The sequence below is a fragment of the Gymnogyps californianus genome, chromosome 22, assembly GCF_018139145.2.
Source record: "Gymnogyps californianus isolate 813 chromosome 22, ASM1813914v2, whole genome shotgun sequence".
Lineage (NCBI taxonomy): Eukaryota > Metazoa > Chordata > Aves > Accipitriformes > Cathartidae > Gymnogyps > Gymnogyps californianus.
The window spans coordinates 6886825-6910931 of NC_059492.1; the positions used below are offsets into that span (position 1 = coordinate 6886825).

Sequence of the window (24107 nt, forward strand, 5' to 3'; positions counted from 1 at the left end):
TGCGCCACCGCCGCTCTCCTCCGGGCCGCCAGGGGGCGGTGTCCGCGGCAGCGCCGCTGCCGCGGACACCGCCCCTGGCGGCCCGGAGGAGAGCGGCGGCGGCGGCGGCTCGGGAGAAGATGGCGGCGGCGGGTTCGGGCTCAGGCACGGGGCGGATGGCGGCGCGGCCTCGACCGGGACCCGCCCGGTTCCGGGGCTGTTTGGCCGGTGCGTTGTTGGGTGACTGTTTGGGTGCCGTTTTCGAAGGCAGGAGCGTCGTGAAGCTATCCGACCTGCTACGCTTCCTTCGAGGCCTGGAACCGGCGCCCGGGCACCCTGACGCGGGGGAGCCGACCGGCAGCGCCCGCAGAGGTGGGCGAAAACCCCGGGAGCGGGACGGGAGTCGGGCCCCGAGCACATCCCCTTCCCGGTACCCACCGGATCGGGCTCGGCTCAGCGGGGGACACCTCCCACGGCTGTCCCCAGCCCTGTTGTGGCGTGTGCCCCTGTGCTGTGGGGTTTGGGGCCCCCCCTCCCCTGCCCCCCGGGTGAGGATGACCTTGCTGAAGCGGTGCTCAGCTGCTGGCTCTGCCGGGGCAGTTCCCGGTTCCTTACGCACATGGCTGGTGTGGAGGGACCTGTGGTTTGCTGTGCTCAGCCTGCGCTGCTCACGCTCGAGTGAAGCCGGGGTGGGAACCGGGGTGTTGCAGTGCAGGGGTGTCAGCAAGGAATGGGTGTACGAAAAATAGATAAGGAGTAGAGTAGGAGAAGCACAAGAACGGGTATTTAACTCTTAGCAAGTGATGATGGATTCGCGTTGGGGTTCTGTGCTGTGCAGCAAGCCCTGTAAACCCTTCCAGTAGGATCTTAAAGGCAGTTGATGCTGTTGCAGCCTTGTCCAGAACTGCAACTGTGCTTTCTCTTCTCTGCTTGTCAGCGTACGCTGTAAACTTCTTGAGAAAGAGACTTGTCTCTCGCTTGTCCGTATGTGCCTCTGGATAGCAAACGCTTTCTCTTGGCTCTTATTAATCTTGAAATGCAGTCTGTCTCATTCTTGCTGTGGATGCGTCTCTCTTGCTCTGTGTCGTCTTACTCTGGTGACCGTGGCTAGTGACAAGCTGAAAGTGCTGGGGAACTTCTGGTAGTGTTTTAACTCCAGCTATACAGATAATTAGGCTTTGGAGAGTAGGGAGGTGGTGACAGTGGAGAAGGACAGGAGGAGAGTTTGTCCCTGGACGGTCACGTTATGTTTTGACCTTCTGTTTTAGAAACGCTTTCGTACACGGACGACACGGCCATGAGCAGGTCGGTGGTGCAGTCCCTGCTAGCCAAGCGAGAGTTTGATGAAGTTGATATGGCCAAGAGGTAAGGACTGCAGCCAGCTTCAGAGGCCAGGGTGTTGACATTTACTAGTGAAGGCAAAACTTTCTTAAGATTAAGCAATCACTGTAATTTTCTGTGAAAGGGGAGAGGGGCTATGGCAAAGTCATTGTTAATTTGTAGAGGAAAAAGAATTAGAGAAGCGATGGCTAATCCTGTAACTTATTGTGTGCTTTGCACTGTCCCGGAACATGCAGCACCGTTAGCTTTAGCGTGAGTTCAGAGTCTGCTTTAAAATGAAGCAGGATGGGACATGCTGTATTGCAGCCGTGTGTGTATATTCACCTTTGTGGAAGATAATGCTAAGAAATTTCAGAAGCATTTCCTTTCATGTTTATGTGTTGCTATTTATGTTTGTACTTCCCTTAATTTAGTTAGTGAATATTAGTGAGGTCAGCTTCAGTTTGTTTATGATTTATTTCCCTTTTGAATCCACAACCCTGGTAGCATTTGGTTCCACTTAAGGGAGAACATTTATTTGTTTAGAAAACTCTTCCATTGAGCTTGAACAAAAGACTTTCTTTGTGGTTGTGACCCACAGAAATGTTTCCAGTTTGCTTCTATTTCAAGGCAAAGTTGAGAGGGAAACAAGTGGGTTGTGAAAGGTGATGTTTGTACGCTCTTTCCTCCTTTCACACCAATTTTTGGGAATCAGATTCTTTCCCTACAGGACTGAATCCCTTGAACCCTGACTGTCACTGAATTACCCTGAATTACCCACGTGTTATTAATGCACTTTATCAAGTGGCTTTATACAACCTCTTTACAAACTTCAGTAACAGACCAAATATCTCGTGTGTTTTTTCTCACCTGTGTAACTGCTGCTCTCTTGCCCACGCCAGGTTTGCTGAGGAGTACAAGAAGGAACCCAACAGGGGCTATGGGATGGCTGTTGTCAATGTCTTCAAGAAGCTCCTGAGCCCCAAGTGCAATGATGTGTTTGAACCAGCAAGAGCCCAGTTCAACGGGAAAGGCTCCTATGGCAATGGCGGTGCCATGAGGGTGGCAGGCATCCCGCTGGTGTATTCTGATGTCCAGGATGTTAAGAAGGTACCGTTCTTGGCTCCTTTGGGCACCTCGGCTCCGGGAGTCCCTGCTGTCAGGCGAGTCCCACCGTGATCTCTCGGGTAGGTTTGCTAACGATGTGTTTTCATTCGCAGTTTGCGAAGCTGAGTGCCGAGTTAACCCATGCCAACTCCCTGGGCTACAACGGGGCCATCCTGCAGGCCCTGGCCGTGCATCTCGCCCTGCAGGGAGAACTCAGCAAGGAGACCTTCCTGGAGCAGCTCATTAGCCACATGGAAGATGTAGAGGCAGATGATAAGTCTCTTACTGACGCCCGAGCGTAAGTGGCTGTGAGGAGCACTAACTCTGCTGTGTGCAGTTTATTCTGCCTCTTTGCATTCTCTCTTCTTCATTGTACTCTTTGTTTCCAGGCTGGGATTTGAGGATTTACCGTTTTCAAGGCGCCTAAAGAAAATAAAGGAATTTTTGGAGCTCAGCAGTGTTCCCAAAGCAGATGTATTGTTTGAATTAGGTAAGTACCTTTCTTACCACAAGTATTAGCAAAGAGCTGGAAGCAGGACTAACTCAGCAAGCCTGGCTGATGTGTCCTCCCCCAGATTGCCTGTCAGGCACAGGAAAGGCTGCCCGTGCTCACCAGTCAGTAATTCTCTGAGTCTTGACCCAGTGACTCCCTCTCTGTATTGGTGGGAAAAAAATGTCTTGCTGAGAAAAACTTACCATGCATAACGTTTCTTAATATTCTAAGATCTCTTGTCTTAATGGCTATCAGATCTTCACGTTGGATGGGAACGGGTAGATGTGTATTGCCAAACTGTACTAGTGTAGCTGGGAGCTGATGGTGAGCAGGATGTGAGTAGTACTGGGGAACTACGGGGAGATTTCTGAGATGCAAACTTTTGCATCTTGTCGTGATAAAATCAGTGATACTGCTATTGACAGTGACTGGCAATAGGAAGCTGCAGTTAGAAGGGAAAGGTGCTGCTACGGGAAGGCAGACACAAGCGTTCTGCAGCACTGAAGATGATTGGTTTTGTTAACAGGCAATGGCATTGCTGCTTTGCGGTCTGTCCCTACTGCAATTTACTCCTTCTTGCGCTGTATGGAAGCTGACCCAGATATTCCCGATCACTACAGCAACCTGCAGAGGACCATCATCTACTGTATCTCTCTGGGTGGAGACACAGACACCATTGCTACCATGGCAGGAGCCATTGCAGGGGCTTACTATGGGGAGGAACAGATATCCCCAAGTTGGGAGCAGAGCTGTGAAGCTTTTCAAGAGACACAGAAGCTGGCAAATAGCTTGTATGAACTCTACTGCCAGCGGCTCTGAGCCCCAAGGGGAGTGTGTTTTCTGAAGGCGAAGCGGGTGGTCACCTCGGCTTTTCTGGTCAGAAATCTGGTGGTGGATCCGCGCCATCTGCAGATGCTGGTGAGCTTCCACCTAGAAGGACGCCTGCTGCTGTGAGTTGAGAGCTGGAAGCACGAGCTGGTTTGGAAGAGAGAGGACATACCCTTCAGTTACGGTTCAGCTGGGAAGTGGCTGCATGTGGCGCCTTGGACAGCGGGTGCATCTCCTCTGAAGCGTACAGGGGCATCTAGTTTTTCATAAGATTTCTGCTTCTTGCTTTGTCCACCATTATGCCATTTTGTCATTACAGTTACTAGGTGGGCGTCCAAATCCACTGATTTTCTTGCTGTTTTCCTCTACTCCTGTCTGCCGTGGCCTTTGTTTCAGTTGTTAGTGGCCTGTCCTGCAGTGGCTTTGATGGGCTCCACACCAGTTCACACTCAGCTGACCAGCTAAGGGATGTAGATGGGAGTCATCAGCGAGGCGCATCCCTGGAGAGCCTGGAGAACGTCCTGCGTGGTGGCACGGGTCACCACCTGCGTTGTGGAGCGAGGCTGCGGCAGGGTCGACCTCCCAGGGAGGTTTGCATCCTTAAAGGCAGAATGAAAACTGCCAGGGATTGGAGAAGGGATTTCTTTGCATTGCTAGTGGCATTTTAAGAAATGCCCTTGGTGCATGCAGACAGAATCCCAGTTGGCTCATCGTTACTGCTGGAAGAGGGCGTAACTGATTACTGCTCCTTTGGTGTCCTTTGCTCTGCGATCCAGCTGGCACCGTCCTGATCTGTTGCATTTTGTGTTCCCTTACATAGCTGGCTTTCACATTGCTGCAGCTACTCTAGCTACTCCTTTGTTCCTAATCCGAGCATCCTGCGGTTTTAGTGCTGTCCTGTGTATGTCCAGAGCACCAAGTGAGATTGCTGTTTAAATCTGTGGGTGCAGATAGTTGTGAAACCTAGTGTTACGCAAGGATTGAATTCCTGGTTCTGCTGCAGTCGGTGACAAAAATGACTTCAGCGGGAAGCAGGAGTGAGTTCTCACAGTTTTAAAACTCTGTACTTGGTAAGAATCATCTGAAAATAAAGGGAAAGGTAGGTTAATTGGGGGAGAATTTATCAAAGTTTAAAAGAGTTTGTGCATTTGAAGCTGGTACTGGTGGCCAAGAACATTCTAGCAAAGCTGTGTTGTTCCAGAGTTTCACATTTAAAACCTTTGCCCAGTGGAGCTGGTCAAAAGGGGAGTAACAGCTTGGCTATGGCATGTCTAAAAAGGGTTGAAAGCTTTTTAATAATTGAAAACAAAAAGAAAGAGGCAAGCAGTCATCGTATGGAAATGTTTATAAATTTGAATGTGACAATGTGATTCTCCATCATTTCTCTAGTATTCCTTGTGACACCGGGAAGTGACCGTTCCGCTCAAGCGGAGCTCGCTCCCTGTTGGTATCGGCACGTGGTGGTTGTCTGTGTCAGGCTGCATGCACATGTGGAAAATCTGGCTGCGCTGGGTCGTTCCAGTTTTTCGTGTAGTCTGCTTCCTTCCAGTGCCAGTCTTCTGTGTGATGCTTTAATGGGTTTTCCTCGTATAAATGAATTCTTGTCCTGAGAACATGTGGAATTTTGGTCTACTGTATATTTATGTATTGTGATGCAGACCTGAGATGTAAAATGTCAGGTTTTTCACATTATTCTGCCAGAGGTGTGAACATATTCACAGAATTATTTAAAAGAAGATATTTTCCTTTTAAAGCAGCTTTATAATTCTATACGTTTGGAACTCATGAAGAGCAGAAGAGCTCCTGTTTAAAAAATATAGCTCATTTTAGGCCAGAATTTAAATGTGTACTAAAACATTTAGCTCTGACTTCCTTGGAAAGAAATAAAATCACTTAGTTATCTTTGTTAATTAGCCACTGCTTCCGTCTTTTCATTCAAGTCATGAAGTTGTGCTTCCATACTAATTGCAAGAGGAGTCGTATGAAAACCTCTGGGCTATTTCTCCCCACCCCGTACTTACACTTTAAGACTCAAGCTGAAACTACTTTGTTACGGCTTCTTGAAATCTTTCTGTAGAAAGCAGAATGGAAGTTGTTTGGTGCTGGATAGAGACATCTTGCATGTAGCCAAGACTCGTGCTTCATTTGGGGTGAGTTTTAGCACTGGAAATCTGCTGTAAAAACTCCTTTCAGGTGGCCGCTCTTGCCTGTGAGCAGTAAGGGGTAGCTGAAGTTTGTAAGAGTCCCGGAGTAGTGGTTCTTGTTAACAGCAGGGCGAGTTGGAAGCATCGGTCACGCGCGTTGCAGGGAGGTTCGCTGGAGGGGCCCTTTTCCGTTGCAGGCGGCGTTTGCGGCGAGGAGCAGCCCGCGGAAGGAGTTCAGCTGCTGGAGTCCAGCGTGCGATGATCCTGCAGAGACCAGGGAGCGTGCTGGGTGCCCCCGCGACTTGCAGCAGGAGAATCGCTTGTTCTTCATAGTCGGCTTTTGAAGGAGTCTGCCCGCGTGGCAGCCAGGCTTCTCTGGAAGTGTTTCACCTGTAACAAGTAACGTCTCCTCTTCCAGATGAGAGATCAGGTGGGAAAACGTACTTTCCTCTCTTTATTCTTTTTACTTTTAGTCTCTGAAAGTGATTGCTTACAGGTGATTCACCATTTCTTCTGTGTGCTGCTGAACTGACGGCTTTTGCCTCTCGGGATGCGGAGGTTGGCTGTAGACGAGGTTGTGTAACGTAGCAAAAAAAGGTGTCATGGAAAAAACACAGAAGGGAAAGGGAATCCCCAACACTTTGGCTTAAATTCCTCAAATTAATAATTGCAAGTCTGGAAGGTTCTGGATTTCATCCTTTTTTAAAAATGAACTTCTGGAGACGGGAATCTTTTCCTTAATCACAAGAAACATGCAATACCTTCTCACATAAGAATATTAATTAGCAAGCAAATCATCTGGACTGCTGGGAAGACGTGAGCTGGACTTGAGAAGGAAATGCAGTGCAAGAGGTCTGTATGAACGGTCTTACTAGCAAGGCTGAGCAAGCCCATTAATCACAGGACAAAGGCACAGCTGAGCCCACCTTTTATACAATAAGTTTTATTGATGTTTTGTCAATACAATCAAGTACTGTAGTTTTAGTTCTGAAGAGAAGGCCAGTTTCTGATCACAAAAAGAGTGCATTTTAAACCAACTTTTACTATGACAGTGCATGTAATAAGTATTTACAAAACTAAAAACCTCTATATACTAGGTTAGAAATTAAGATACTAGAGGCAAATTTAAAAAAAAATAGTAAGAATTTGTATATAAAAATGCACATTGTAATGCAGTTTTCATAATTAAAAATAGACATACTTCATCCAACCCAACCTTTTTTATTTTTGTGATTGAAACCAAAATCCCATGCGCTCACACACACGACAGAAAATAATCCTTTCTGCTGGCGAATATCACGTACTCAGTACTCCAGAAAAAAAATTCTTCCTGACAGTGTCCGGTTTAGTGAACAGCCTCCCTCATCCTGTGCATCGTTTTTTCTAGCCTAACTCTATGTGCGTGTAATATCTTTGCCTTTCAATTACTGTGTAAGTGTAACAGGTTATATAGCTGCGGAAGGTTGATTATGGTTTATGCTCTGCACGTGAAGGGAAAGTGAAATTGCAAAACAGCATCTACAGCACTGAACGAGTTAATGTCTCGGCGTGGTTACAGCGAGTGTTTTTGTCATTGCTTTTTGCCAGCTAGAACAAGGAGTTTCGAATAAAACCAAACAGAACAAAAAGAGATGGAATGTAGGTTAGAACACAGTATAAATAAGTCGCTTTGCTGAGTAACAGGATGAAGCTTCCGCCCCGGTGTGTGGCCGGGGCGCGAGGAGCTCCTGGCCCTGCTGCAGGTAGTGTGCACGCGCCGCCGGTGGTGCCGCGCGGTGGAAGGAGCCAGACCCCGTGCTGGCCGGCGCCTTGCGTGGCACCAGCTCGAGTTCGTTGCTGTTCTCCACAGGAAAGACGCTTCAATAAAGGAGAGACAGGCCCCATCCTAGCACCCTCCCCTCCCAAGCCTGGGCTTGAAGAAAACATCTGAGCTTCCACTTTTAATTTTAGGGACTCCTTTTGTATGGCTCCTGTTCCTGCTGGGAAATAACCTGTTACGCTCAAAACCCGAATGGTCCTGACAGCCCCCTGCCTTCAGGAGTTAAAAACGTCCAGTGGGATCGGACACTGGGGCAGGCCTTTCGGCTTGAGGAGGTTTCGTCTTTACATGAAACTTGTGGCTTTATGTGGAGTAAAATCCCGGGGAGGGGGATAGGCCAGCCCCGGCCCCAGCGGGGCAGGACCTGAACTGCTGGCCTTCCAACTGTCAATGTCCTCTTTGTGTTTCTTAATTTCAGGGATAGGTGTGTTTTTAAAAAGAAGTTTTAAAACACAGGACAGGCTTAAGGAGAAAAACAAACAAAATAGAAACAGAAAAAGTCATATAAGTATCTTGTACAGTCCATCTGGAGAACAATCCCAAGTCCCATTCTTGCTACATTTCTTTTCTTTGGCCATAGAACAGGCTTTAGGAGAATTTAAGGGTAATAGTTGCTCAGCTGGTGACCAAATCGTTGCTGTTTTCTCAGGGATGTGCCTTTGCAGAGGGACATGCAGTGTAACGCGTGTGGATTAACTTCAGCAGCGTGCTACTTGCTGGGGATGAGAAGAGTCGCTTTACTGTAAGTGCAAGTGGCAATGACTATTCTACCATGAGAAAATCTGCAAAGCAACAGGGTTCAGTTGCTCCCTTTAGCAAAGGACAGAGCAGCCAAGTGGTCAGTATCCGTGCATACCTTTCCCAGAACCTTGTAGCTCATATTCAGGTCGGTAACATTTCAAGCATTAGTGAGACAAAGTGGTAACAACAGACAAATGAGATTTTTTTTTCTTTTTTTTTTTTAACCTAAGTCACAGATTGGCACCTGGAATGGTGCACTTTTACAGGTACATATTGCACTAGACTCGTCATTAACATTGTTAAGTAGATAATAGCACCGTTGTAAAATGACTGAATGGAAAGTTAGAACAAACGCTATTTTTTCTTAATTAAAAGGTCCCCAGAGAAAGGGGGGATACCAATGCAAAAGTTTACACATCCCGAAATAGTGAGACAGTAAAAGCAAGTTGTCCGTAAGTGGCACTTTCAAGAAAGCATAACTAAACCTTCTATCAAACCAGGCTAGAAGCACCGTAAGCCGGGCTTGCAGTGCCATCCTTGTGTTGTCAAGGAATAAGATGCTCACGAGGCCAAGCAAGTCTTTGGGCTGCAAAGAAACAGACAGGACAGAACTATCCCTTGGACTTGCCAGTAGATGAATTAACCCGAGAGAGAGGATCGTTGTTCATCACAGGGGTCCCAGCTTCCCTCAACGGCTTTGGAATAGGTCATCTGTCATCCTCCCAGATACCAATGCCTGGATGTTTTTACTCCTAAAGGTGCTGGGGGGGGAGAGTTAAAAATAATATTTACTTCTTATAAGAAGGTGCTTATGCGAAGTGTTCCACTTTTTATGATTATAAATCCAGCCACACTGAATCCGGAGTGAATCAGGGAGACTGCCTCAAAGCACAGTCTGAAAAAATAGGCATCAGTGAGACTGAAACTTGGGCGTCTGATGGTTTGGGAAGGAAATTTCTCAATCCATCATGGATCTCTGCTGCTGTACAGGTTTGTGTTAAGTGCCTAGGACCCCTGTGCTGGTTAGCAAATACACCATCCATTACAACAGCTGTATTTATTTAACTAGTACTCAAAATGGGAAACAAGGGCACTTGATTGCAGACCAGAAGGGTCTGGTCTTCCAGACGACCCTCTCTGGATCACAGAGCAGTTTACTGCAGAGCCAGATCCTTGCCTTCCCAAGCGCATTCCTGTGTTTGATGTACAGTCACTAGGGTAAAATTTATTCCAAATACGCTTTGCTGAGGAAGTCGCTCCCCTCCCTCCCTTCTCCCTCCCCAAAGAAAGAAAGAAAGATAGATGTCTCCTTTCGGATTACCCTCTTGACTCATGGATCAAACAGCGTGAAGCAAGGTCCCACGACAACGGCTTGCGCGTTCTTCCCAGTGATTTTTCTTTTTTGTATTAATTTTAAAAAACTTTTTTATAAAAAAAAAAAAAAGACAGTTTATGGCTAAAGTGGGTGAAAAGGAAACGTGCCCAACAGCCGTTATGTGGGGCAAAGCAGGAACCCGGAGAAGGAGGAGTGGATGTATTCCGTGGAGTACAACCCGTTGGCCTGGTCTGAGGGCATTTGTACCCAGACTTGGTCGTTCTCCTTGAGTTCAAGCACGGCACTGCCCGAGGCCTGGTCCAGGTAGCCCTTTTTGTACTCGTCGTAGGTGTAGGTGGCGGGCACGTTGTTCTTATAAAGCGCCACCCAAACGTTAGTCCCTTTGACGTGCACGTGGTAGGCAAAGTAGTAGATGCCGGATACAGGGCAGGTGAATATCCCGGTGACCGGGTTGTAGCCATTGTGCCCGTTATACAAAGTCCGGTCAAACTTGACCGGCATGCCCGACGCTGGGAAGGGGGAGGTGAGGATGGCGGTGAAGGCTGGCGCGATCCGGGCAGAGAGCTCTCCTCGGCCATACTGCGGCTTCCCCGGCTTGCCGTTCCCCAGCACGGCCCCCTCCACGCCTCCGTCCGGCAGGTGCAGCCCTGCGATGCCCGTCTCGTCGAACACCCCCGGCGCTCCCGGTGGCCCAGGTGGCCCTGGCGGGCCCGGTGGCCCGTTCAGCCCCGGCGTTCCCGGCATTCCCGGGGGGCCGATGGGTCCGGCCATGCCAGGCTCACCAGTCTTCCCCTCACCGGGAACCCCAGGGAGCCCGGGCTCTCCTTTCAGCCCCGGTAACCCCTGAGGCCCCATGGGACCTGCGGGTCCTTGCAAGCCCGGGATGCCAGAGGGGCCCCTCAGCCCCGGCTGCCCTGGGATCCCGCCATCCCCTTTCGGCCCGGGGCTGCCCGTTAATCCTGGCACCCCCGGGAGGCCAATGAACCCTGGTTCTCCTTTGGGGCCCGTTGGGCCGGGGGGTCCCAGTGACCCGGGCAGACCTCTTTCTCCTGGCACCCCTGGCTTCCCTGCGAAGCCATTCAGGCCCTGGTCGCCACGCATCCCTGGCATTCCCGGGGGCCCGCTTGGCCCCACGTCCCCTTTGGAGCCGGGCAGCCCGTGCTTGCCCGGCAGGCCCATGGACCCTGGCGGGCCCGGTGGCCCAATGATGCCAGCAGGGCCTGGCTCGCCCGGTTCGCCATCAACGCCGGGTTCCCCCTTATCGCCGATGGCTCCTGGCACCCCAGGCTGCCCACGGTCTCCTTTTAGGCCAGGCAAGCCCGGCTTCCCGTAGCCCGTTGGGCCCGGCAAACCAGGGAGGCCGCGGATCCCGGGCTCTCCCTTTGGTCCCATGGGGCCCTGTATCCCCGGGACCCCTGCGGCGCCTGGAACACCGATCCCGTCGATGCCGGGGGGGCCCCGGGGCCCCATGGGGCCAGGCTCCCCGTTGACACCAGGCCCGCCCGGAGGGCCCATGTCACCCTTCTCCCCCGGCGCGCCCGGCAGGCCGTCGAGGCCGGGTTTTCCAATGCCGATGGGCCCTGGGGGCCCCGCGGGGCCAGGAGGGCCCCCGTTCCCCCGGGGCCCCGGTAACCCTGGCTTTCCCACACCATTTTCACCCTTCATCCCTCGCTCTCCGCGGGGACCCGGCTCTCCTTTTGGGCCAGGCTCGCCCCGAAACCCGGGCAGGCCAGGGCCACCCTGAGGGCCCGGCTTCCCGTTAACTGAGATGCCGGCTGGCCCTGGCAGCCCCGGGGGGCCGGGCAGTCCTCTTGGCCCTTGTTCTCCTCGCATGCCGGGCTCGCCCTTGGCTCCAGGCATCCCTTTCATACCTGCCTTTCCGGGGAGTCCTGGGATGCCGGGTTTCCCAATGCCCGAGAAGCCGGGGGGCCCAGCAGGCCCAGGCTGGCCATGCATTCCCGGCTTCCCCGTGCCCGGCTTTCCTGGGTAGCCGGGGGGGCCGGGGGGTCCACGCGGGCCGGGCTTCCCTGGCGGTCCTGGCTCCCCTTTGAGGTCCATCGGCAGCAGCGGCGGCATGTCTGTGGAGAGAGGAGACACGGAGCTTTACTGGGGCTGGCGGTGGATGGAGGAGTGTGCCTGGTGCGTGATGCCCTCAGGGCGTTAAAGCCAGGGGCTTCAGTGCTGCGTGGGTCTGTACTTGCAAGAGTGCCCTTCTCTAGAAACGGTTTTATTTAAACATGGCCACAGTGGCTTCCTGGGCCACCACATCAGCAGGACTGTCTTGAGGCAAGACCTTGGCCGGAGCCCAGGGTACTAATCCAAGCCTTACTCCCCATCCATCTCTCCACAGAGGGTGTCAACAAGACCAGCAATTGCCGTCGGTTCTGGCAGTGTTGTTTTGTGATGACCTACTGTGGGGTTTTTTTAGGAGCTGGATTCAAACCTCCTGCTGCCTCACTTCCCAGCGGCCTCGAAAGCACCGTGGGATTCAGTCGCTCCTGCCTGGGCTCAGCCGAGAGGATGGCGACAGAGCAAGCCAAGACTGAGGATAATCCCTCCACCCCATCCCTCGAGTCCAGGGCCTCGGTAGACCTTTAATCCTTTTGGATTAAAAAGAAAAATCTTGGACATGTACTTGAGAGAGGTGATGCGTGTATGGGTTAAGACATGCCTGTGGTGTTCGCTGGCTCAGTTCCCGTGTCCAGCAAGGCAGATAAAAACTCACCAAAAAGAAAAAAAGCGCTGAGGATGGAGGAAAAGCCAATAGCTGCAAGGGAAACGCAACCTCAGTTACGTCCAAATGAGTCAGCCCAGCTGGGAATAGGCCGTAACCACTTGACATTTAAAGAATTTATAGAGGTCTTTTGCAAACGGATATAAGAAAGAAACTAATGGGCTGAGAGACTACAAAGCCGAGGAGAGCCAGATTACATGCCCACCGCAGCTCAGTACTTAAAGCATAGACGTGAGCATAAATAACTCCTTGAAGCTGGCCCAGGCAGGGTGTCGCTTCCCATGTGACATCGGGAATGGGTGAGAAAGAATAAATCTGACAAACTCTGTTTTGGGAAGCTTGAAATGAAGGAAGTACTTGGCAGTCGCACGTACGTGCGACTATGATGAGAAATGCGAAGGGCAGAGGAAAGGGCCTTGACATCTTGGGCAAATTTTAACCAAATCTGCCCAAGGTAGATCATTCCAGTTGGGAACAGATCTGTACGGACAAGTTCCCGGGATGGGAATGGATCCCGTCTGGGATGCGAGCAGAACACGAGGCTGTGTGCCCCGGCATGGCACACAGGAGGAGGCAGGGGCGTCCCCGAGGTCTGTCAGCCCGGCCCCCAGCCTGGGCATTCAGCGAGCTGAGCCGGGCCTTGGGAGCACGGACACCCATAGCGCCAGGATCCGCCAACACAGAGATTGTCTCAGTCAACGGGAAAAGATACGGGGAGATTTGAGACGTGAAAAGAATAACTGTGGCAGCAGTGGGCACCGTTCCCGGTGATCGGAGGTGGCTTTACCTTTCCTAAGCACAGCAGTTAGCTCTGGCCATTTCCAAGCCTGGTGCCTGCTTGTTTTTCTTTTGGTAATGGAAATATTTTCAGAGCTTATCTAGATATCAAAGCCTGGCCCACATCCTAGGCTGTAATAGAGGTCACTTGGCTGTCTTGATTAGGGAAATACTTGTCTGTCATGACATTGCCACTGGATTTCTGCAAACCTCCTGCTCCTCACCCCAGAAAATGGTGTGGGAAAGAAGGCAAGGGAGATGTGAAGTGTTGCACTAAAGCAGATTTCTGGGGTCTGAATTCTGGAAAAATTTTTCTCCAGAAAATTATTTCAATGTGTTTTCTCCCCCCTACCCCCACCCCCCTTTTTTTTTTTTTTTTCTTCTTGCAATGGTTGGAAAAGAATTAGTTTTCTAGGTCATTTTGCATGGAACCAGAACAAGGATCTACAGCTGAGCCCACGAAGGAAGGAAAAAGCACACACACTCTCACACAAGGCAGCGAAGAGAAACGCCAGGCGAGAGCTGCCAACTTGCAGGCGGCCAAAAAGCAGACGGGAAAACCAAACCAGGGACGTTAGTGGAGAGAAACTGGGACATTGCAGCCCCAGTGGTATCCAATTTCAAAAGACCATGTCTTACCACAGACGCATGTCTCGGAGCTCTGCATTTCACAGCAGCAGCATGGGGTTATGTGTTCCCCTCGAAGCATGAACAAAGCTGCCATGAATGCTAATGCAAAGAGCCAGCTGGGGCAGCGGGAAGGGGAAGGAGCAGGCATGGCCCCTGCAAGCTCTCGCCTGGGCACCACAGAGCTTTTCACCTCCTGAGGAGCATGGACATGTCCAGGTGGATCCTACAGCCCCTCTGGAGCTGCGTTCATCCCGGTAAGGACCCCCACGTGCCTGGAGGAGGGACCCGGCAGTGCGAACTGGCCGGCAAAGGAATAATCCAGCAAGATGGGAAGTGGTTCCCAGTCACGAGCAGTCAGCAGCGGGTCTGGCCAGCGCGGCCGGATGACACTGCAGGAAGGAGAGGTTGGCTGCTCCATGGCAGAGCCGGCTGAGCTCGTTCCAGCGCTGCTGCCAAGCCCTGTCCCGTGAGAGCGAGTTTCACAGGCTTGCAGGGACATTGCATGGGATCGGTGTTCTGCATCTCTCATCCCATCTTCCCTGGCAGCGGGTGCCCTGAGCCGCGTGGGGAAGCTCCACGCAGGACCCAGCCGCAGCCCTGACATGGAGCTGCCGTGCGAGGGGATGGCAGTGAGATGGCAGCAGACTGCACAAAGCAGCATGGAAGCGGCAAACAAAGTTTCTCCGTTAGCAGGAGCTAAGGGACCAGGAAGCCTCTTGCCCACATGCAGCAAGCAGCAGCCCCGCAGGGATCACAGGACTGAGTCTCTTTAAAAGCAGCAGGACCTGTGGGCCACCTGCCCTGGGGACACCGGGCAGCAGCAGCCCAGGCGCTGCCCGGCACCCGCCTGCTCCCACCTCCTGGGCAGCGCAGCCCTGAAGGCAGAGGCTGGGCCTTGCCCAAGCTTGGGGAGGTGAAAAGCGCTCCTTTACCTCTGCAGCTGAGGCTGCTGCCCCGGGGTGAACCCTCTGTACTGTCGCTGGAGGGGAACTCCACCGCTCGCCTGGCATAAATGCCCACCCCGGGCATCGCCTGTGCCTTATCGCTGCCCCGAGCTGGGGTGCCGCTGGCTTGGCTCCCCACGTGCATGGGGAAATGCTGGGCTCCCTGAGCCCCGGCCGGCACCCAGCGGTGGTTTTACGTGGCTGCACGCCGCACCGACATGGTTTTAACCAAGCCAAAATAAAACCCAACTGTGCAAATATCTGCTTAAATGCTTTTAGCATTTTACCATTTAGCAACATCTGCCCAGCGCTGCCTCCGTGCTCCAGGGGAGTCTATTTTTGGGTCAGAAAAGGTGTCTGGCACCCTGAGGAAACCAGCCCTGTCTCTCACTAGATGGCACCCGCAGGCCGGCGGGAGCCCCCGCAGCCCCGGGGCTTGGCCTGGCCCCCCAGGCGGGGGTCCCAGCCCCGGGGCCAGGCTGGGGCAGCCCGGGGGGCGCCCCGCACAGCTCCCCGCTGGCTCGGGGGTAACCCGCAGGGGCACGGCACGGCCCTGCGCCGTCGCGGCGAGTCAGCTGAGCTCCCCGAGCAGGGCAGAAGGCCAGCAGGGATTTTCCTTGCCAAATTAGAGGTTAAGCAGAGATGGGAGCTCGGTGGGATCCAGGAGGCACCAGCTTCCCCAGCTGCCTCTCTGTGGCCCCGCAGCGGGTGGCTCAGGCTGCAGCTGCCCCCCTGCCTGCATCCCCCTGCCTGCATCCCCCTGCCTGCATCCCCCTGCCTGCATCCCCCTGTGGGTCCTCCCTTTCCCAGGGGTTTTAGGAGCGTAATGTCCAGGGGCCTCCCATGCTCTGCCCTGCCTCAGTGTCTCCTCTAACCCGTGCCCGGTCTAACCTGGCAAAGCTCGCACCCCAAACTGCACCTTGCAAGCAGCCCGGCACACTCACTCCTCCGCCACGGTTAGCAGGCAGTGCTGCTCAGAGGCAGTGCAAGCCGCTCCGATGCATAGGAAGAAGGGGAAAAAAGAAGGAAAAACAGCAGGGAGATATTTGAATCCAGTCCCACCAGCAGCTGAAGCGTTCCTGCACTATGCTGGAAGGTTTTGTCTCTGGCTGGGATTCAGGGAGCAGCTTTACAACAGCTGGGAAGGGGGCAGGGAGGTGGGGGGGCTCGTAGCATGCTTCGGCTCCAGGTTTTGCTGTGTGTTTTCTGACATATGTGCTGAGCTGAACTCCTGATAAGCCATTCAGCCCAGCAGTAAATCAGTCACTAGCAGCCGAGCCTTCTCCAGTTTCTCCTCCCAGAGCCAAGACTTCAGCTCCCCGGAGGGTCTGGGTCTGCACGAACCCACGGGGAGGGCTCCGGCGGCTTTTCCCTCATCCCGAGGGCCAAGCACCGACCCGGTGGGTCTGGGCACCCGAGCCCCAGCACTGCCCCATCCCGCAGTGCTGCCAGCAGTGGCTGGCTCTGGGAAGAGCGTTGGGGACCACTGTGTTTGGTATCAAGGGAAGGGCTCAGACCCTCCTCTCCCTCCATCCCTCTCTTGAGCTGGAGATACCGTCCTGCTGCTGCCCTGGGTGCAGCGAGGATCGCGTGCACCTTGGGGAGGTGCTGGGGGCTCGCTTGGCAGAGGGACGCCCTGACGAGCCAAGAAGTGCCAGAGAAACTCAGTCACACTCAACACTTGCTGTTTGTGAAGATCCCGAGTTCCTGAGCAGTTCCCCAGGGGGTCTGCAATTAACACACACTAGTAACCCCCCCGGTGTGGGGCACTGATGGACCCTCCTGTGCCGCCTAACCTGCAGCTCCTGTGGCCGGGCTGGGCATAAAAGGAGCCCTGGGCAGGCACACGGGACTGCAGCGAGGGCAGGGGATGGCGTGCAGGCAGGGGATGGCGTGCAGGCAGGGGAGCTTGGGGCAGGCGGTTACGAAAGGCTGGGGCTGGGCTGGATGCAGCGCAGGAGGCCTGGCTGTGCGGAGCAGGGACCTCAGCGCCTCTGCCCCTGCGTGCGGCACATGTCGCTCGGTGGGGAGTGATTTAACACATGCGGAGTTTCTGGTCACTGCTTTCCAACGGAGGAAATGTCTCTCTCCAGCTCAGCCCTCGCTGGGCTGAGTCTCGGCTCTGGCCTTGGCCCTCTTTCCTTTCCCAGCTGGTGTAAAACGCAGACAGGGAAAACGGAATAGGTGGAAATGTGCAAAAAGCCTTGCTGGGATGGCTCGGGTTTAACAGCAGGGAGAGGGAGAGACGGCGAGTGCCGGGGCTCCTGCGCCTGGGCTGTGCCTCAAAGCTACCAGCAAACGTGCAGGAGGATGGGAGCAAAAGGCTCGTGGGTCCCCTTTGTGCACCGGCTCCCAGACTGAGGGACCCGAGGGTGCCCACCCAGCCCAAGCAAAGGGCTCTACTTGTCTGCTGAGCCTCTCTCTCTGCCCGTCCTTGTCCTTCTGCACTCGGTTAAGGAGACCTAAACGGCCCCTCCGTGCTTGGCCAAAGATGCTTTGGACAGCACAACCCTTGGCCATGCCAGGCTGCTCCCTGGGGGCACCGACCCCGAGGACGAGGGGATGACAAGTGCCTGATGGCTGCGGGATGCTACGGCCCCTTCCCACCGTGCCCAGGCAGCGGGTGTCCCAGGTGTCCCAGGCAGCCGCGGCCCCATCTCCTCCACCGCCCCCGCAGAGCGCGTCCCTTACCCAGGTACTGCCCTTTGCCTTCGCGGAAGGGGGGTCCCAGGGGTCCCTTCACCATGGGCTGCATGTACTTCACTTGGGCGTAGCCCGCTGCGCCTCCTCCCGCCGCCGAGCGAAGGCCGACCACCATCACCACCACCACCAGCAGCGCCACGGCGTCCGGCAGCATCCTGCTCCCCACTGCTCCTGTGGACAAAGTGACAGTGAGAGCGGGCACCCACCGCCCCCGTCTGCGCCCTCTGTCCCGCGAGGATCAGCTGGGAACCCGGGAAGGATCCCAGCAGCAGCAGGACTCCCTCGAATTTGCTTTTTTCTGGAGCACAGGTGCCCTGAACGCGTTACCCTTCCCGACACGTGCCGGCTGGGAGACGCACAATCAATACCCAGTTTATGAGCAGTGACTAACCACGGGCACCCAGCAGAGCCTTTCAGGGGCTGCCCCAGTACCTGTTTGTCTGGGGTTATGCCTGTGTCAGGCTTCCCTTATATATTTTTAACATATATAAGAAGAAGGGAAAAAAAGGCAGGATGAAACCCAAAGCCTGCTGAGCTGAGGGTTGCTGTTGCATCTCTCAAGCGAGCAGGTTCTCCTCTAACAAAAGCTGTGTGCGCTCTGGCCGTGGTTCCTGCAGGTGGCTCGGGCTGCCATGGCCAAGCCCTGCCTGCCCCAGGAGTGGCTGGGTGGGTGCTGCTTCTCCCAAATGGGTGCTGCATCTCTCGGTGGGTGCTGGACCAAAACCACGACGTTGGAGCCCGAGACTCGCTGCATTTGTGGCTCAACTGCGGCACTTTGCGGGCAGCAATGGGAGCTCGCTCGGAGAGCAAGGGACGGGAGCCCTCGGCCGGGAAAGCCCAGGGGAGGGCTGTGGCACTTGGGAGCAGCAGCCTCTGCCTTAAGTGCCTGTTTATTTAAAATAAATACCCTCTATAAATATACCTTTCCTCTAGCAACTTTTTCTGTGCCAGCTCCACACGCGGAACTGCAAACAGATTGATTTGCAAAGAACATTTATTTTCGGAAGCTTAAATAACACGTGATGCCAAAGAGCTTTGCTGGTTTTCCTCCTGCTCGCAATAATTGACCCGTGGTGGTTATTAATGAGAATTAAGCTCTCTGCCTCTCCCGCCGGGGAGCAGGGGCAGGGCTGCTGCGTGCCGGGATTTGATCGGAATTTCCTGAATCGCTTTTGCTGAAGCAGCAGTGAAAAAAAAGCTGCAGCCTGGAGAAAAAACAACCCCCCAAAAAAACCCAAATTAAAGCAAATTAAGTAAAGGGAGGAGGGAGCCCTGGCGTGGGATTGCTCCTGATGCTACAAGTGCTCGGCAGGTTGCCGGGGGTCTCCAGTGACGAGGCGGCCTTGACCGCTGCTCTCCTGCCCAGTAACTGCCCACGGAGCCAGGCCCCCTGTGCTCCCTGTGCTGTGCTGGGGGCTGGAGGGGACGGGGACGGCTCTGCCGCTGGTGGCACGATGGAGCCCAGACCCTGTGAGGATGCAGGTGCCCACGGCGGATGCTGGGAGAGGAGCTCTGCTCTGCCCATCCTGCCGGAGCCCGCGGTACCGGTGCTGTGCCATACCCACCGCGGCACCCGGAGGGGAGGCCACGGCCAGGCTCCAGCCATGCTGTGGCTCGGGTGAGCACAGCCAGGGACACGCGTGACAGCCACCATCAGCCTCCTTGGCGGCGCGGAGACGGCCTTGCCGGCGTTATTGTTTTTCTGTCTTCAGGGTCGAGAAGAGGAACGCTTATTTTTATGAAGCATTATTCTGCAAGGATTTGTTTAAGGGAAAAAGAATCCCATTTTAAGGGATTGCAGCTGTAAAAATACAGTTTCTGCTAAATAAAAGAGGAGAACAAACCCCTGAATCAGCTATTTATTTGTTTTCCTTACCTGGTATGACCCCTGTGCCTCCATCTCTAACTCCCTCCCTTCCCAGCTCTTTTCTCCCACCTGGGCTTTATTCACCCCTGCTCCTCCCCTTGACTGGGGTGTTTGCACAGGATGCGGCTCACGGCTCCAACGAGCCCACGCCACGGGAGCAGCACCCTGGGGTGGCTCAGCCCCTCGCTGCTGGGTGCTGCGGAGCGTTTGCAGATGTCCCCCTGTCCTTCTGCAAGACCCCGGCCCTTGGAGAGACACAGGACTGGGGGGAAACTGGAGCCAGAGGGAAGGGAGAGGGAGGATGAGGTGATCCGGCTGCTTTGGCTCCGGCTGCGGTTTCGCTGCGCGCTGGATGTGAAATCAAGTGCCCCTGCTCCACGCCGAGGTGGCCGTCTGTAACCTGGCGTCTCCAGACACGGGCTTAGCTCCTGCATGTTCTCCCTTGGTCCGGACGGGCGTTCCACCTGCCCCAGCTCTCCCACGGGGCTGCAGGGGCAACGGGGGGGAGTCTGGCCTGAGACCCCCAGGCACACGTCTCTGTCCCTCAAGGAAAAGGGGTCTCTGGTGCTTTGCCATCCCCCGTGGCAGTGCCCAGCACCGGGGCAGGAGGCCTCACGCTACCCAGGCTCTCTAGGCGGTGATTTAATAAGAATAAAATGGAAACATCTGGAGTCTCATATGATGGATAAAGTGTGCACAACGTGTCTGTGAAGAGGCTCTTTCATGCCTGAAATCTCCTGCGTTATGAAATGATAATTAATCACAACGAGCAGCCGTGCAACATTCTCATCTCCCAGGGCAGGTTGCAAACGTCGGCTGGATCATGGTGCGGCCGGGGCCGCTGCGCCCATGACGGCTACGGCCGGGTGTCGCCTGCCTGTTGTCCTGTGGGGCCGGGAGCCGGGAGCCGCTCTGGTACGGCCAGCAGAAATCCCACGAGGAGTCACTTTTTTCCTGCCTGGAGCAGGGGAGACGCTTTGGGGGCTCCCAAGCGCAGCCCCTCCTGGCCCCGGTGCTGCAGGACGGGGCTCACCCCGCTCCGCTGCCTGGGCACCGCGGTCGGCTCCCGGCCACGGCAGTGCAACACCGGGCTGGGCACCATGGCCAGCCGGGCTGCCGTCCTTCGGCACGGTACGGAGTTCAAACACAACCGCTCCTTGCAGAAAAGCCAAGCCCAGCCGGAGCCGCTGGGCCAGGAGAGTTCATACAGGGGGAGCGCTCGAGGGGTCCGGCGACGCGGTGCAGTTCCCCCGAGGCGCTGGAGCAGGGACGGGGCTCGGCAGCACCGCGCTGCTTGGCTCCAGGGGGAGCGGGGGCCCGACCCGGCTGCAGCCGGTGCGGCGGCGCGGCACGGAGACCCCTGGCACGGCTTCAGAGCGCGCCGCCGCCGCGCTAACTGTGCAAGTGTCTGCTCCCCTGGCAGTCGGTGAGCAGACGTGTTAAAAACCCCTGGCACGCAATGAAAGCTCCGGGAAAAGGAAAAAAAATCTCACACTTAAAGCATGAGAAAGGAGACAAGAAATGTCACCTTGTTCTCGCAGGAGCGAGGGGGCTCGGGCAGCCGGAGCCCGTGCCGCCCCTGTCGCTCCAGAAACAGTCTGTGGCTTGTGCTGGTCGGCCTGGCAAGCTCCCGGCGCGCTCCCGGCGTGCTCCCAGCACGCAGCTCCTGGCCGTTCCCAGCGGAAAGGGGCTGCCTCCGCCCCGCACCGTCCCCCTCTCCCTACAGCATCCATGTCAACGCTCCCGGGCACGGCCCTGCCCGCAGACTGGGCGACTTTCCTGCAAGCAACGCAGCCGCACGCTTCCCCTGCGCACACAACCGGGGGCTTGTTCGCTGAGCTGCAGCTGATTTATAGCCCCTGTTATTTAAATACTAATTATGGGCCTGGCAGGCAGGCACCGCGCCTGCTCCCTTCAAGGCTAATTATTTTTTAAGTCAATATATGTGATCCACGGGGGATCTGCGATTGCGGTTGAAGGTCAGTAAAATGGAGAACTTGTTTAAACCCGGCAGTAAAAGCGCGATCAGTGTGGGGCGCGGCGTGCCGCTCGCTGGCCCTCACCCCAGCTCCATCCCCGCATCAAAGCCGGGGCCACGCCAGCCCCCACGGAGGTTTGCTGGGGCGCAGGGATGAGCCAGGACGGGGCCTTCGATGCGCTTCAACCGCACGCCCAGGCTCACTGGTGTGGCCCTGTCCCCGTCCCCATGTCGCACGCTGGGAGCACTGGGCACGGGCACCACCTCTGCAAACCGCAGCAGAAGCTCGCCCCGGCCTGCGGCGAGCAGCGGTGAGCACCTCGCGCGCTCGCCCGGCTCGGGAGGACACTGCAAAGAGAAAGCACCGAGAAAGCAGCTGGCGCGTGTGGGTGGGCTGGAGCAGCGTGGGGCTTGGACGCCGCCGTGTCCCATCGAGCCGCTCCATCCTCCGGTCATTTACAATAAAAAATAAAGCAGGGAGGTTTTCCAAGCCCAACACGGAGCTGGACTGACTCCAGCGGGAGGTAGATGATTTGGTTTGCGCTACACATGCTTTAAAAATAATAATAAAACGAGTCAAAAACGAAAAGTGAGCTATTGAAGCAGAGAGCGAGCACGTTGTTTCCGTAGGCCGGGCTGCGAAAGCCAAAGGCATCAGGCAGCAGCTCGGCCGAGCAGCGCCGGAGCGCGCGGGGAGAGTCTTGGCACGAGCTGGTCCTTAAATGCATGACACCTGATCCGATCCAAAAGCTGCTGTACGCGCCGCACGGACCCGGAGCCTCGCCCGCCCGTCAGCCAAGGGAACAAGAAAACATTTTCCTTGACGAAAGAAAAACACCCCACCCCATCTGCAGGCAGCCTCCTGCCACCCCTGCAGCGCCCGCGCCTGGCCCCTGCGCGGAGCAGGCTGGGCACGGCACGGCACGGCACGGCACGGCACGGCATGGCACAGCATGGTGCGTCGCCCTGTGGCACAGCCCCGCGGTGCCTTCAGCCCGGCTTGCTGCGGGTGGTGGCTGCGTCCATCTGTATTGCTCCGGTCCAGCCAAATTAACGCCGAGGCTGGGGGCTCCGTGCTAATTAACTCCTGCCGCGTTAGCAACTACTGCGGAGGCGGGCGGGGGTTGAGGGCTGAAGAAAAGGCCACAGGCCGAGCTGCTCTCGGTAGCCGCGGGCCAGCTGGCACGTGCGAAGCTCAGGGCACCCACGGCCGTGATGGGGCACAGGAGAGGAGCTGGTGCTGGGGGGGGCTGCGGCGGGGGCGGCTGCTGCGGCGGGAGGAGCCCGGGGATGGGCACACAACACGAGGCCGTGGAACGCCAGGCTCTGCTCGCTCCGCCGGTCATAAAACAGCTGGTTTGCAGGCAGCTGCTAAAGAGCTTGCTGCAAAGCCGACCTGGGTGTTTCTCCCTGTCTTGACTCGCCTCCTGACGCGCTTGAGCCATCTGCGATGTGCAGAGAGCGGGGAGCGTGCGGGACCCGCACCCGGACCCACTGCACCGGCCGTGCGATGCCCCGCATCGGTGTCAGGCCGGTACTTGGGCCACGGCGGGGGCCCGTGCGGTGCACGCTGCCCAGAGCCGAGGAGCCCGGGGTCCGGTGGCGGTGCTGACAACAGGGTCGGTGCTGCCACTTGATCCCGCAGCCGCCGGGTCAGGGATCAGCTAAGGCGGATTAATGACCCTCCGTGTGTGTGTGCCGGCAGCGCAGCAAGGCGTGAGCCTGCCGCAGGTCACAGCTCAGGGCTTAATCCCTCACCTCCAGCTGTCAAAACTCCACTGCTGAGCCCGGGAGAGCCCCGGCTGATCGCTGCCGACACGCTCGGCCGCAGCCGGAGCCGAGGATGCGCATGGGGATGAAGCCATCCCTGGGGAATGGTGGGCACCACGGAGTTTGGAGACCTGGACAGAGACCTCCGGGTCTGTACTGGCTTGGACCGGGGTCTGGGTGGAAAACCCTGGCTCAAAGCCGCAGAAACGCCGGGTTTCTGCCCGGGGCTCAGCCCAGCTCACCGCATCCCCGGGGTGCCATGGTCCCCTCACCGAAATACGGCTGGGATGTCCCTGCGGGTGCACATGGAGGCGAGTGAGACCCAAGGGACGTGTTCCCTCCCTCGCCCCGGCCCCGACGGAGGGTTTCTGCGCCCCAAGCTCCCCGGTCCTGTCCTCCTCCCCCCGCCAGCCTCAGCTCCACCGAAATACCAGACTGTGCGCAGCATTAATAGCAGGGTTGCCTGCCAGGTGCATAGTTTGACCAGTCGGATCACACATGCCAAACCACAGGTATTTTATGAGACGTTTCCTGTTATGAAGACATTTTTGTGGGGATTCATTTTTTTCTTCCCTTCTTCTTCCCCTCTCCTCCTCCTCCTCCTCCTCCTCCCGGTAGGATGGTGGCCTGCCCGGGGGCAGCAGCGATGCTGTCCCTGATAGCCAAAAGACAGAGCAGAGCGAGAGCCAAGTGCCGGAGCTGGGGCATACAGCGAGGACGGTGGTGCCGGAGGGTCCCGTCCCCTTTGCCGCCCCGGCAGCCGCTGGGCAGGGTCTGGAGCCCCTCTCCCGGGGTCTGTGCAGGGTCTGTGCAGGCGCAGCGGCAAGGGCCAGGCTGCACGAGGTCCGAATTGCTGCGTTAGCCCCAGCTCATGCCACGACCCGAGCACAGCCTCTCGCACCCGGATCCTGGTGCGGGATGTGGAGCATCTGCCCAG

At 55.8% G+C, this 24107-nt stretch overlaps 2 protein-coding genes across 2 annotated transcripts in view; one reads left to right on the forward strand and one right to left on the reverse strand.

Annotated features, from left to right (window-relative positions):
- Positions 1-119: 119 nt before the first annotated feature.
- Positions 120-5634, forward strand: ADPRS (ADP-ribosylserine hydrolase). Its single transcript, XM_050909849.1, has 6 exons — positions 120-351; positions 1248-1344; positions 2202-2409; positions 2520-2704; positions 2796-2896; positions 3426-5634. Exons 1-6 carry the CDS (start codon positions 120-122, stop codon positions 3716-3718), a joined length of 1116 nt encoding a protein of 371 aa, XP_050765806.1. The 3' UTR covers positions 3719-5634.
- A 4081-nt stretch (positions 5635-9715) lies between these two features.
- Positions 9716-24107, reverse strand: part of COL8A2 (collagen type VIII alpha 2 chain) — a 31939-nt gene continuing 17547 nt past the window's right edge. The window contains exons 2-3 of the mRNA XM_050910029.1: positions 17544-17726; positions 9716-11845 (exon numbers count right to left, since the gene is read on the reverse strand). Coding sequence (XP_050765986.1) covers positions 9924-11845; positions 17544-17709 — 2088 coding nt within the window. The 5' untranslated portion in view covers positions 17710-17726 and the 3' untranslated portion in view covers positions 9716-9923. The remainder of the gene's footprint in view (positions 11846-17543; positions 17727-24107) is intronic.